At 37.3% G+C, this 13,947-nt stretch overlaps 1 protein-coding gene across 1 annotated transcript in view; it reads left to right on the top strand.

Moving 5' to 3' along the window:
- Positions 1 to 300: 300 nt before the first annotated feature.
- The window catches only part of PTPRR (protein tyrosine phosphatase receptor type R), a 124,211-nt gene continuing 110,564 nt past the window's right edge, over positions 301 to 13,947 (top strand). The window contains exon 1 of the mRNA XM_062491198.1: positions 301 to 600. Within this exon, the coding sequence (XP_062347182.1) occupies positions 538 to 600 (63 nt within the window). The 5' untranslated portion in view covers positions 301 to 537. The remainder of the gene's footprint in view (positions 601 to 13,947) is intronic.

The following is a 13,947-nucleotide window of genomic DNA, read 5'->3' as shown; positions in this document are numbered from 1 at the left end:
GCTCAGCATATGCTCTGCTTTTGTATGTAATTTTTTTAATATAGCCATGGGTGGAAATATAAATAACATTTTTAAAGCCCTATGAAAATGAGCTTAAGAATTAAGGTACTTAATAGACTATGTAGCGCTGTTAATCTATTTCTATAGAAAATGCATTGTAAGATTTTAAGTGAATTCTTGTACTCCAAAAATATTTTTTCAAATTTCTCAGAACTCAAAGATTTCATTGAATTTCCAGTGTGATCTACAGAATAGCCAAGAGAGGCATTTTAAACTTACTCTTCTCTTTCTACAGGCTGCTTTTCTGGAGACAATGATCACTTTTTGGCAATTCATCAGCGAAAGAGTGGAAAACCTGTGTTTATTTATCACCATGTGGAGAGTGTGGAGAAAAGTCTGGATACAGACAGCTATAAGGATTCCAAACAAAATTTCCATTCTTCTTCCCACACAAAAATAAGCAAGTTGCACCCTGCAATAATTGTTAAATCAGCTTTCCCCAGGTCTGTTTATGACCCATCCCTCAATCTCTTAGCAATGACTGGTCAAGATTTGGAAGTGGAGAATCTTCCCATTCCTACAACGAATGTGATTATTGTGGTAAGTGACCTTTTCTGGGTTCTGGGGGATTTTTTTATTTTGTGAATAAATATGCCTGTAGATAAATAAAGATGGATTATACTTTTGGGTAGCCTGACTGATCATCTAAATCTAAATAATGACCATTTGTCTTGAATTTCTTCACTTTGGTGGAATTTGCATTCATATAATCATATTCTGATTAACAAACAATCTGGTGAACCAGTGCAGAATATAGCCTCTTTGTAGGTAAAGACCTTACCTTTGCCTCAAATGCTGTTGATCCTCTTGTCTTGACTGATGTTTGCACAGTTTTTACTGGACGGGCTTTAAACTTACTCTGCATAGGTCATAAGAGAATGTACTTCAGGGAGCTATTCTACAGAGGCAGTGAGATTTTTAAAGGGTGACATAAAGGCTTCATGCACTTCTATTCCCCTGGTAAATCCACCATTATCTGTTTGAAAAAATATCCTATTTCTTGCAAAGAATAAGAACTTTTTTGGTGGTGTATGCACTTCTTTTGGAACAAATGGATTTGGGACCCTCCACTGTCAGGTAACTGTGTGTGGCCTTTCCCATTCTGAAGATGGTGATGGCAGTGCTCCCTCCTGCTGTGAAAGGTGTATCAGTTTAAACATATACTAATTCCACCCTGCTGCATCCTCACCTTTCATGCCAGTGGAGCAGCCTGCTGTCCCAAGAGCTGTTCTTGGTGGGGTGCACGGTACAGTCTGTATGTGTTCTGCACAGACACTGCTTTCCTCACCCTCATGCATAGGCAGCTCTCCTTGATTCCTGAAGGGAAGAAGAGCTGCTTATAATGGCTTGGGCACTCACTAGAGTGAATTAATAAAGATTAAAGTGAAATCTGTAAATTGCTTGTTTCAGAGGGAGATGAGAGATTCAAGGAGAATGGCCTTTACAAACAAGGAAAAGAGCATAGAACACCAGAGTGTTAGCACACCAAGTGTTTCAGAATCCCATACAAGTTCCCTGTATGGTTCTCTAGAGATCTGCCCTCATGAATGCACCAAATGCAGTAGAGTAGTGACAGTGAAAAGAATAACCAGGATTAAAAAAAAAAAAAGCTGTGCTCTGGACTTGCTGCATCCCATATGAACAAGACCTCCTCCTCAGAGTTTAGATGGCTAGCATTGTTAGTGGACTAGATTCAGCTATGTGGAATTGTCCGTATCAGAGCAAAATACTGAATGGTATTGATGAAGGGAAGGAGATGCCATGCAAACTGGATATATCTATGCCTCAAAACTAGTCTAAGATAGCAGGACCAACTCTGTAGTGAAGGTACTGCTCTCTTCTTTCCATTATTTCACTTCCATTCAGGATGAAACCTTTCTATTAGTGCAAGGAACTCAGAATAGGCATAGCCCGGCTTTTTTTCATTAAATGACACTGTTACCTAGGAGCTGTTATTTTAGTAGGATTTTGCATAGTTTTGGAGACCTGTGGTCCTCAAGTAGTAATGGAAGAATATTGCAAAATATTCTGGGGCTACCCTGATTTTAGCAGACTGTCTCTGTGTCTGCATTAAAAGTTAAATGAGGCAAATTTTCAATTGGCAGATAAATTCACACACACAAAAAAAGTCCATTAAATCTATATTCAGTTCTCATTAAGTGACTTTGGTCTGAGGCTTTGCTACTGTATTTCTAGGATGGAGCTGCTGCTCTGAAGCCTTCTGTTCTGGCTGAGAACCATATGTGCTTTAAGGGGAGGTATAACAGCATGAGCTAATCATGACATGAAAGCTGTTTATTGCTTAGGTTCTTCAGCTGTCTCTGAATGTGCTGAAGAGCAGTGGTTTTGGTTTGTTTCTAATATCATCCTTTCAGAAAAAGCCTCTGGGGAAGCAAGCATATATTTGAAGCCAAAGTGCTGTGAGTCAGGCAGTGCACTGGACTAATTCCACCATCAGAAATTTTGAAGATGCCTTCTTTAAAAGGGCAGCTGTCCCACAACAGGGTGGTCTCTATCATCCAAGCACAGCCCTGCTCCTTCCAGGTTTCTGTACTTCAACGTTCTGTTTCTCCCTCTTGAATGTCATCTGAAGTAGATTGTAGTGTTAATGTAATTACCAAGGGAATGTGGTTTGTTCTGAATTGCATGTGTATTGCTCTCTCATTATTTTGAATTAGCACTTACTGCCTGTTGCTGCTTTCTGGTTTTTAATATACAGGGCAAGCATCAATATTTGTTGTTTTGCCCTGGCTGACTCTTTTTCTTCCAGCCTTTAGCAATGTTGTTGGTTGCTTGACTTGAAAGGGCAGTTGCTAGTGTTAGTGCTTACTGTAATCCAGTTACATGACTGGTGCACAATGTGATTTACTATGAAAGCCAGCAACTTTTTTTTTTTTTTTTTTAAATAAATCAATGCTGTGTTGGCTCTGCAAAGGAAAGGAGACAGAATTCAAGATAATTTCAGTGACTCAAGGTCCATTTTCTTCATGATCAAGGTGGAAAGGTAGGGTGAATGGATGCCTAATGCACAACTATTACAAGGTTAAATTTTGTGCTAAGGACTAAACCATCTGACAAGGCAAATGTTGCCAATGCACAGCAGAGTGCTATGAAGCCAAGAATTCTGCAGGCATTGTGTACAAAAGTGATATTTTGTGACTCTAACAATAAAGAACATGTTAAGTAATTTTACTGACACTAGAGATACTGTAGTGGTTGCCTAAGTGAGGAAGATGAGGTGTTTATTTTCTGGGAGGGAGTTTTATATAATTAAAGGCAATCACATTACCTGATATTAAGCTCCTGTTGCTTGTTTTCATGTGTGTGTGTGTGTTCAGTTCAACTTGTTTATTGAAGGAAGTGAGGACAATTCAGAGCTCTTAGAAGCATTTTGACTGTTCTATGAATGCCTTAGTGCTTACCTATATGTTCTGTTTAGCTGCCTCCATAAATGATGTGAGACCAAGTCATCTGAGAGTTGCTTGGATAACATACAGAGTTGCATTATTTTTTTGAATACTTGAGTTTTCTATTTGAAAGCTTTTATTTTGCATCTCAGAAAACATATACTCATTGAATTAGTAGTGCAGTGAACAAGTTGTCAAAATGTTTATTTGTGTTTATTCCAGGTCTTTCCAATAGTGAATGTAGGAAACAACAAGGTCAAGACAGTACATGGAAAGTAGGAATTGAATGTGGATAATCACTTATGATAGAAAATACAGTCTAACATACTTATTAAAAAAACAAAACACATACAAATGTATACAGAGTTAGGGTTGAACTTGAGAGAAAAGCAGAAGGACTTGTAGTAAAGATTACAGCTCAGAATAGGTCTAAATTATCACCTCATGGATATACTAAAGCATCATCCCTTGTAACCGGATGTAGCTTGGTCTGTCCAAAGCCTCTCTCAGGCACACAAATGTATTGTACCAAGATTGGAGTAAGGTACTCAGATGCTTTTTTTTACTTGCATCCTGTGTATTGTTTCAGAAATGCAAAGGTAATAAACTTGCTCAATATATAAAAATTTTCCCTTTCACACCTCACTCTTACTATACACTTCTTATATAAACATGAAATCCATTTCTTTTTCTGTTGCTTAGAAATGCCACAGTGCTGCACTGTAGGCTAAAATTCAGCTCATCTCTTAATTTTTGTTTGATTCATATGTGTTACTGAACTGAATTGATTTAATTAGTTTCTTTCAGCTAATGTCAATGGGACATATGATTCACAGACAGCCATACAGAGCTTCTCTTTGCCTTTTCCATGGCATTTTGTGTGGGGCTGTGTAAGGCTAAGTACCTCAGAACTATAGCATCCCATACCATCACATCTGTTTTGTCTGCAATATTTGAACTATATACTTTCAAGCATGCTGAAGAGCACAAGGAAGAACTTCAGGTGCTAGTACTTTGAGATAGGATTCTCTCAAATCCAAAAATTAAAGCACAACAACATATGTATCTATAAGTAGGTAGTCATGTGGGAACCAGGTATTCAAACTGGTAATCTATTAAGATGTCTAGCATGTTTCTAAACACTTTCTGGATTATGAGGGGGTTAATATAGATCAGAGACCATATCCAGTAGGCAGACTAGATGTGATCATCCTGATTTGGGGATTAGTACTGACACAGACCATTTCTACATCGGTTTTCTCACAGCCAGAGAACAGTACCAGATGCATTTAATCTACTAGTATAATACAGCCTTGATATCTGCTTCAGGGTGAGTTCCTTAATTCCAAATGGCTGTAGTGACAAGATTTTTATTGATGATAATGGTTGCTTAGGCACCAACTGCACACTGACTACCTATTTAGATATACACACACGCAGACACGCCACTTTTAGTGACATCTTACTCTGGAGCTGATCCCAGCTTAAACAACACAAAATTTAATATTGAAATAATGTGGAAATCCTTTCCCAAATGTAGGCACAATTCAAGTAGGTGGGCTTCTTCTGGGTGGGTTTGGATAGCTGAGAACCATGTGGCTGTGAAACCACAGCAGAACTGCTTTTACACTTATGTCAGATTCATCCCACAAGTACTGCTGTATTCTCTTCTATAACTTTCCTCATACTACGTACTCAGAAAAGATGCATCTTTTGTTCACTTGCTGACATGGCCTTGTCAGATGTAAGAGTTTATTTCTCCTTTAACTTTCCATATCCTGACGTGTCAGATTTAATTACCAGTGTAAAAGCTCAGAATTTGTCTATATTACTTTTTCCTAAATTTTATTTCATCTTCTCACACGTCTTTTTCTGCCAGGAATGTCTACTTTTCTAAGTCTTTGTACTCTTTATGAATCTATGGCATCCACATGAAATGTTGTCTCCAAGTTCCTCTAGGAGCACATAGGACATCCACTAGCTTCTTCCCTGAAAAGACCAGTGAAATAATGGGAACCAGACTACTATATACCCTTTCTTCTGAGCATTGCAATTCTCTCCACTGACTGGTATTTTTGGGGGGCCATAAGAGGAACTCCATGAAAAGTTTCTGATAAAAAGGTGGGAGCATCCAATGCTTACAGTTCTTTTCAGTCAAAAAAATGCTTTTCCTATAGTTGCTTCTTTTGTGAAGACATTTAATGTAGATTTCCTTTCATGAAGATTGAGTACTGTTTGTGGAATTTATTTTTTACTTTTCTTTAAATGAAAAATGGTTGTTTCTTCTCAATGGCAGTTTGGTAATACAAGATGCCTTCTTTTTCAAGGCTAAGTCACTGAGTCTTACTGAATGTGAAGAGTAGGATAGAGAGAGCCCTCAGAGTCACAGCTCCAAGTTGTGTGTGATCTTTCTGCATGCCAGAAGGTAAATGACTTTCTGAGAATCCCAAGACAAGAGGGTGCTCTGATGTTTTTTTCACTTATAGCCTTTTTCACTTTTTCTCCAGCTGTCCACTTGACTGTTTTTCCAGAATCTCTTATTATTCTTTTCTCTCATACTGAATACCATACCTTGACGTAAGATGAAGTCTATTCCTTTCTTCAATTCTTTTTTCTAGGAACTCTTCTATCTCTCAAATGCTGTGTCAGCCTCTGCTGGCTCTGCATCCACCCAGTTAAATGGCCCAGTAAGGCCATGCTAAACAATCAGTAAAGGTATCTTGAAATGTTACAGTCTCAGTCTGATAAATATGCATAGAAGTCTGTGAGAAATGTTGATAGCAAAGCATGATCCATTAAACAGAAATTTAGGATTACCTTTAGGAGACCACAGAATAAAAGTCTTTTTCTTTGGGACCTAGAGAAGGGAAGAGGACTGGGGATGTTCTTACAAAAGAAGAGGCACAGTTTCTGAAGCAAGTGATTTGATGTTCATGCACTTTCTGCCTTGCATCATGTGTTGCATGATATGCTATACTATGGTCAATTTGAAAGTTATTTAAAATGGTAGGTTTATTCTCCCATTACACCCTGTACAGTAATGCCCTAATTTTGCTGGGATAGATGTAGATGTGTATATATGTAGTTCTATCTATTTCTAGGTGCAATTATGCTATATTTCAATAATAGAAGTGACTAAGGAGCTGCTTTTTGAATGCTGTGCCTGACCCTGGGGTCTCAGCCTTGAGTCTGTCAAATTCTGGCTCCAAAAAAATCTATTTACCTCCTGGTGTGTGGAAAATCATACACAGTTTGATGCTGTGACTCAGAGGGCTCTTTGCATCCTACTCCTCCTGACTGGTAGAAGTAGCTTAAGCTCACTCCCTCTGCAGACCTTGTGAAGAGATGGTCAAAATACTTTTGAAAGTATATTAAGCTAAAACAATGGATTGAAAATAAGGCAAAAAATATGAATGAGGAGAACAAGTAGTCCATAAATGACAGGTCAAACAGTGCTGAGGCAAAGAGCCAAGCTATCTATGAAATATAAGGAAAAGTCAGATGTCATGTTTTGTCACTGAACATCTGTTGTTGCTGGCCTAAGAAAGGGATTGGCACTAGCCCAGGCCAAGGAGGCATAAATAAAAAATCATGTCTCTGCAGTGACTTCTCAAAGGAGCTTTCTGAGGAGTATGATCTTAGGATCTAGTAAGGTATCCATCTCCATTTCCAGGTCATGTATTTGTGCAATGCTTGGAGTAGCAGAGGCAAAGTGCCATGCTGTTAGTGAAATTTTAAGATCTTACTCTAATTACAGTGCTGAATTGCTAACAAGCTCTAAATATTAGTCACACATTCCAAGCGTGGGCAATATCAGTCAATACACTTAGTGTGATTGTTCTAATCACTGTTGTGTCTTTTTAAACTTTACATTGTGACCCCAAATATCAGGTCTTCATGGCATTTGGCTTCTAGGCTCAAGTACACCTTCTAGTAAGAGACTGATGCTCGCCATTACTCCTTAAGTTATTACACTCGACATAACATATCTGCAGCAAGCCCTGCAAATAGACCTACTAGCCTGCAGCTCTGTCATTCTGGATTTTGTTTACACAAAGAAATCTAGAGAGTCTGCATTAGTTGGCCTCATTTGCTTTCTGCTTCCTTCTGTGCACTTCAGCAGGGATAATTGCATACTGAACCATTAGCATGGTATTGTATTTGCTGTCAGTCTTTGTGGAAAACAGGAGTGTTTGCTTTAGGTTGTAACATGCACTAAAACCTCCTTAAGGCTCCTTTTTGTCATCTGTTTTGCAAAATGTTCAAAGAATGTTAGTGGGATATTCAGCAACCTAGTGCTTTGATTGATTATCTTACTGCTGGCAACTTCAGGGGTGCTTTTGTAACATTCAGCAGGATGCTACACTTGCATAAAAGCTAGTCATATCTTTCGCAGATTGCCCATATCCTCTTCAGTCACAACGTTCCTTTTCCTGCATTTTTAGTGAAGGGAAGATGTTTCTTGAAGTCATTTAATTTTCTTCATAAGCTGCACCATTTAAATGAAAACAGGATTTCAGGAGCAGGCATGTAACATGTTTTTAAGCTAAAGCCTAAAGTTTCATTAACAGTTAGCCTTGTGTAGTTTTTCTCTAAAGGAGGTGTCAGTTGTTCCATATTTATTTCAACTGTGTATTCATGTTACTGAATACACATGTTATAAATTAAATACTTGTGTGTAGCAGAACAGAATCTGCTTATGTTCCATTCTTCAAATATGTGAGTTTTGTCCTCTAGGTAACAACCTTTATTAACTCATAATTTAATTTTTTTTAAAAAGCATTTCTGTGAAATTAAATTCAGATACAGTTGCAGCCAAATCAAAGATCTTCACTGTTGCTTAAGCTGTATTTTCAAATGTGGGAGACATGCTCAAAGCCTTGCTCCAAAGGAGGTAGGGGAGAAAACAGAATTTGATGTTTTTCTCATTTCACATTATCTAGTTGCTGAGCTAAGGGGTAGAAGGCACCACTTTTCTCATATTCACAGATTAAATTATTTGTTTGATCCAAATCACATTGTTTCAGCTAACTGAAAAATCAGAAGTGTTTTTCTTGGGCTGATCCAGTACAAATGTCTTTTATGTGTTTTGATTTGGTCTCCAAAAGAGGGAAACCCCCCCAAACAAACAAACAAACAAAAGCCCAAGACCCTCCCTCCTCCTTGATTCTTACATGGCCCCATTTATTTTTCTCATTGAAAAAGGCTTCTATACTATTTCTGTGCCATGCTGTACTGAATTCCAGAAGAAAAGACACAGAGATTTAGAAAATAGTGGGAAGTCTTTAGGATTTTTATGACATTCTCCAAACTGTTCTTTGGGTGTTTTCAGCATTTGGGTTCAGAGAACTCCTCATTGGTTGTAATTGCACTGTCTTCATCACCTAGAACAATGCAGACAGGCTTGTATTTCAGGAGGTTGCTCTACCTCTATCAATGTTCTCTTTTCCTCTTACAAGTGAGTGGAGACCTATTACTGCCTAAATTTGACTAAGGAAAGGGAGAGTTTCCTGGCATGCAGAGTTACAGGTGTCACCACTAGAATCACACATACTTTATGTTCAAAATCATAAATAAGCTAAATGGTCGTATTGGGATCATGAGACTCACCAACAGAAAATCAGTGACTACTTCCCACAATAAATCTATGCAATGTATTGATAATGTTCAGGAATAAGGAAGCACTTCTTAAAAATTCTTTTAGCATCCTCAAAGAACTATGTTTGTGAAAACCTGAGTCCCCTACAGTAACATTAAAAGGCAGATAAAGGGCACTCAGATAAAAGACAACAAGACAGCATGTGTTTCCTTATCAGTCAATGTTTTGTTGGATCTGGCAGTTCAGCCTCTGGAATAATCCTTCTGGTTCTTCACTTCTGACTTTGTTGTTAGGAAAAGTGACAGCTTCTGTAAAGTTCCTTAATAGATGGTTCATAATGTGTTCCTGTGTGTAACCCCTTAAATATTAAGCCTAATAAAAACTGCTTTTGAAAAATTAAAAAAAACCACATTATTTTCCTGTCATCATGACATTAATGTGATATTTTAAAACACAGTTTTAAATTTTTGATTAAGCCAAACAATATTTGAATCAGCCAAGTGATATTTTTGAGCAGAAGATGATCATCTTTTACAACACAGTTCTCAACACATAATTTACTTTTTAAAATGCTTCCTAGGTCTAGCATTACTGCACTTTGGCATCTCTTTTGCAAAGAATAAATATTGGATGCTGAAATTAAATTCACAGGCTCAGATGATAATGGGGTTCAAATGTGATAGCATAGATCTCAGGTGTTTTTTCTGTCACCTCAATATCAAACTGATTCATGGAAAGGGGAATAGTCCAGAGAAGTAAGCAGAGAGGTACAAATTCTTTGTCTTTTTTTTGTTGCTGAAAGCATTTCAGTGGTGGTTCACTGTCCTTCCTTTGAAGGTCAGCCATGACTGACAATCTGTAATGGAGCTAATTCTTACTTGTCTCTGCACCACAATGAACTGGTAGAAAATACTTTTAGTGGATACAGTGCTTTGAATTGAGTATAGGATAGAAGCATAATGAGAAGCATTGAGGGTATATATCAAGACTGCTAAAATAATTGGGTTTAATAGTGTAGAAAGGTGGTTGACTGCATATGTTGCATCAATATTTATTTAAACATGAATTGTAACAGATTTACATTTCAAACATTTTTAGGTGTTGGAGAATAACGATGGAATATCTGCTTAGTACAAATTTGGCTGAGATCACATGTTCTACTTAGGAAAAGTCATTGTTAATAAACTGTAGCATAGAAATCAATGACAATGTAAATGAAAATTTTTACATTTAAAGTATGCTAAACTAAATTTATACAATGTCACTGATTGAATTGAATTTCATATTTTTGCCCATTTTTCTGTTGGTACTTTCAGAATAAGAGGTTATCTCTTTGCTGGTACTAATCATACCAGTAATCTTGTTTTCTTTTCAGAAACATACTCAGGGAAGTAAGGATCACTTCTTTTATGGTCCTGTGGTGTTCTGGCAACACTTAACAGCTTTTTGCTTTGTTTAGCCAAATTGTTGTTGATATGCTTTCTTTGTGCAAGACATGGTATGTTGTCTAATTAAGAATACAGTTCTGGAGGCTACTCTATAAATGTATATGTCTAATTTCATGTAGAAAAGTAATTTCATGTTATAACAGCTTATTTTAAGGTACTGTAACATATCGTCTTATAGTGGTGCAGTCTTCTGAGCTGTCAGGTCCTTAAAACATAAATGTTTTAGGTGAGTGGAAGAATGACCTTAAATACTGCACTCTTAGAGCCTTTGTATTCTTTAGGCAAAGTAAAGCTAAAACTGTGTAGAAATTATATTCCTTGTTTTAAGTTGATGATGAAAAATAAGCAGTTATTGTCCCCAAAACATTTCTCACAGACTTTCTCTGAAATGGTACAGAATGCCATGGTTCTGCCTAATTAGCTACAATAAAAGTGTGTACAGGCAATAGAAAGTAACTTGAAAATTACACCCTTTCTTCCCCTGTTTTCTGTTTAAACTGTAGCTGCATTAGCTCAAGACCTCTCCCCTCTGTCCCTTGGCTACTCTGACATATGCTTAATTTTAAGGGTATCTAGACTGACCCTGGTAGAATCCCTGTTAAAAGAGGGCTGTGGAGGGAGAAGGGAAGGTGATTAATAGGTGTAGGAGCACCGCTATGACATACTGTATACATTTGTGTTTGGGCACAAATGACTGGAGTTGGCCAAAGAGGGAAAGATAAACTGCATGTGTAAAAGACCATACAAATAATGAAATAGCAAGAAGTCTCTAGAATGCCGATCAATATATTAATAATTTTTAAAAAACAAAAACAACAGCAACTAACTCATCTAGAAATAGATAATAGGGCAATAACTGAATAGATAAATATATGATTTGAAATCCATAGACTAAATAAAAAATCTGTTTGTGGCTTTAATTTTAAAATATACTTTGTAAGAATCTGCCTGAAAATGGATATAAACTTTAATGAAATAACTGTAATGTGAGGCTTTTGGTAATGAATGAATTAGAAAACCATATGGATACATTAAGTAGAATAATTAATGTACCATACACAGAAGTAGGGCATCCATAAATCGTTTATGATGTCCTCTTCAGCAGTTCTTGGCTATTTGAGTCTTAATTGAAATCCAGGATAGCTGGATGTTAGAAAAACTAGATTTGCTAGTCAGATAAAAGACAAGTTTCATGAAAGCATTAATTAATTTTAGAAGGCCGAGGACCTGATCCATTAAAAATGCTTGCAGAACAGCAATACTTTTGTCATGTTTGGGGGGTTTTTCTATTTTAATTACTCTCCTCCTCTGGTCAATGAAAGTTGTCTTCTACTTTAACTTGCTCAGCAAGCATGATGGAATACTACTGTGTTTATAGAATTAACTATTGAATTGCCCAGACATTCTAAATGCTTCAAATGGCTGTGTGGTACAGTTACAAAAGTAAGGTGATCTATCCTTACAGTAACTGTCAGTGAGCCTGTTTCCTCTTTCAAAGGCAGAGAATCTGAGGACCTTTTTCAGGCAGTTCATTCTGTGCCCAGTCCTTCATGTCAGTAGGAACAGGGAACATAAAATACCTTTTTATGTTTTTTTCATTTTTCTTGTACTTAAACATGATAATTTAAGCTCTCATTTTGTAATCTTTAATAGTGATCTAATTTCATTATTAAGATAGCCAGAATAAATATTTTGCATTTCTCTTATAAAATGAGAGCATTTAATAAATGCTGAAATTAATGTGAGACTTGAGCAATCAGCTTATTCTGCCAAAGAATTATGCCTATGGCAAAATAATCAGGGTTCTTTTAATAAAATGCTTAAGGAAAAATTTTAACCAAAAGATGTATTTACACTATTGGTTCTAAAAACATATGAGATTCAGTCTGACAATAATATTATTTAGTTTGAATACTAGCTCTTTGTTGTGGTGATAAATATGCTAAGAAAAAGTAGAAATAGGCAGTTTATTTTCAAATGCCATATTTGTTTCTGTTCAGGCTTTATGAGTAGGATGTTTTTATATTCAGTTTTTCATTATTCAAAGTAAGGGACTAAAGAATCTTGTAGATAATGAAAAAAACTCTTATAATGTAATGTAAAACTATGATAGAACATATTAAGACCATCACAGAATTGACTAAGTTGGAAAACAACTCTGAGACTATCAACTGCAACCTTTGACAGAACACCACTTTGTCAACTAGACCATGGCACTGAGTGCCACGTCCAGTCTTCTCTTAAACACCCCTAGGCACAGTGGATCCACCACCTCCCTGGACAGCATATTCCAATGCCCAGTGACCCTTTCTGTGAATAGCTTTTTCCTAATGTCCAGCCTAAACTTGCCCTGGTGCAGCTTAAGACTGTGTCCTCTTGTCCTGTTGCTGGTTGCCTGGGAGAGGAGACTGGCCCCCATCTGGCTACAACCTCCTGTCTGCTGGGTGTAGAGAGTGAGGCACATGAAATAGATTTACTGAGCACAGAATTAGCTCACATCTTTCAGGGCTTGCTATTGAAGGCATAGCTGGCCATCTCTAACAAAAAAATGCACAGAGCTGGCCACCTCTAACAGAAAAATCCCTTGGAGTTCCAGTGCTGGGGAATGTATTGCAGACTTTGAGGAGCCTCAATACCAATCTGAGTAATGGTATACCTCTGACCCTGAGCTACTAATGCCTAAGAGCAGCTTTGGTGTCTCCATGTTCATGTGCCATTAGACTGATGACCAAGGACAACTTGAACACTGACAGGGTTTCCAGGCCAGGGAGTGAATTTCTAGGCCAGACTTGAATGTTCCCAAATGTAATTGCCACTGTCAAGCTCTTTCTCTTCTTCTCATGTAATTGATCTTTCTTCTTCTGCAATGCTACCAGTTCATTTGGCTGGCCAGCCAAGTTTGTTTAATGTTTCTCAATGCTTCCTCTTGGCCCACATCAAATTCACTTTTGCTTTGTACCATTATCTTTCAGTGTAAAACAGGCTTAGCATAGTGCTTCAGGATGTTTCAGGGGCTATTGAGAATTTCCTGGCATGCCCTGTTTGACTCATGGGCTGCAGGTTGTCCACTCTTCTGTTACAAGCACAGCCCTATAAATTCTTTTCATTTAAGGTAAGAGATTTTAAACAAAAAAATCCAGTGCTTTTGGCATGCTGCATATTCATATTTTCTGATCAATCACTGAAGAAATTAAATGCTTCAGAAAGACATATCTGATGCTTAAAAGGACTATTCAATCAGAATGTGGTCTCATTAATGTCTTACGTGTTGCCAGTCCCAGTGATCCTAGCCTTTGTTTGACAAAGTTTGGCAAATGCTGCTAGCTTTTCTTTGTCATAATGTTGTTATAACCCTCACCATCCAGTGATCTTCTGCTATTGATCTTTGCTCTTTTGGCCATGTTACTACTACTGCAGTTTCTTCAGTTTAATA

The sequence above is a fragment of the Cinclus cinclus genome, chromosome 4 (genome assembly GCF_963662255.1).
Source record: "Cinclus cinclus chromosome 4, bCinCin1.1, whole genome shotgun sequence".
NCBI lineage: Eukaryota > Metazoa > Chordata > Aves > Passeriformes > Cinclidae > Cinclus > Cinclus cinclus.
This window is presented reverse-complemented; position numbering and strand designations above follow the sequence as displayed.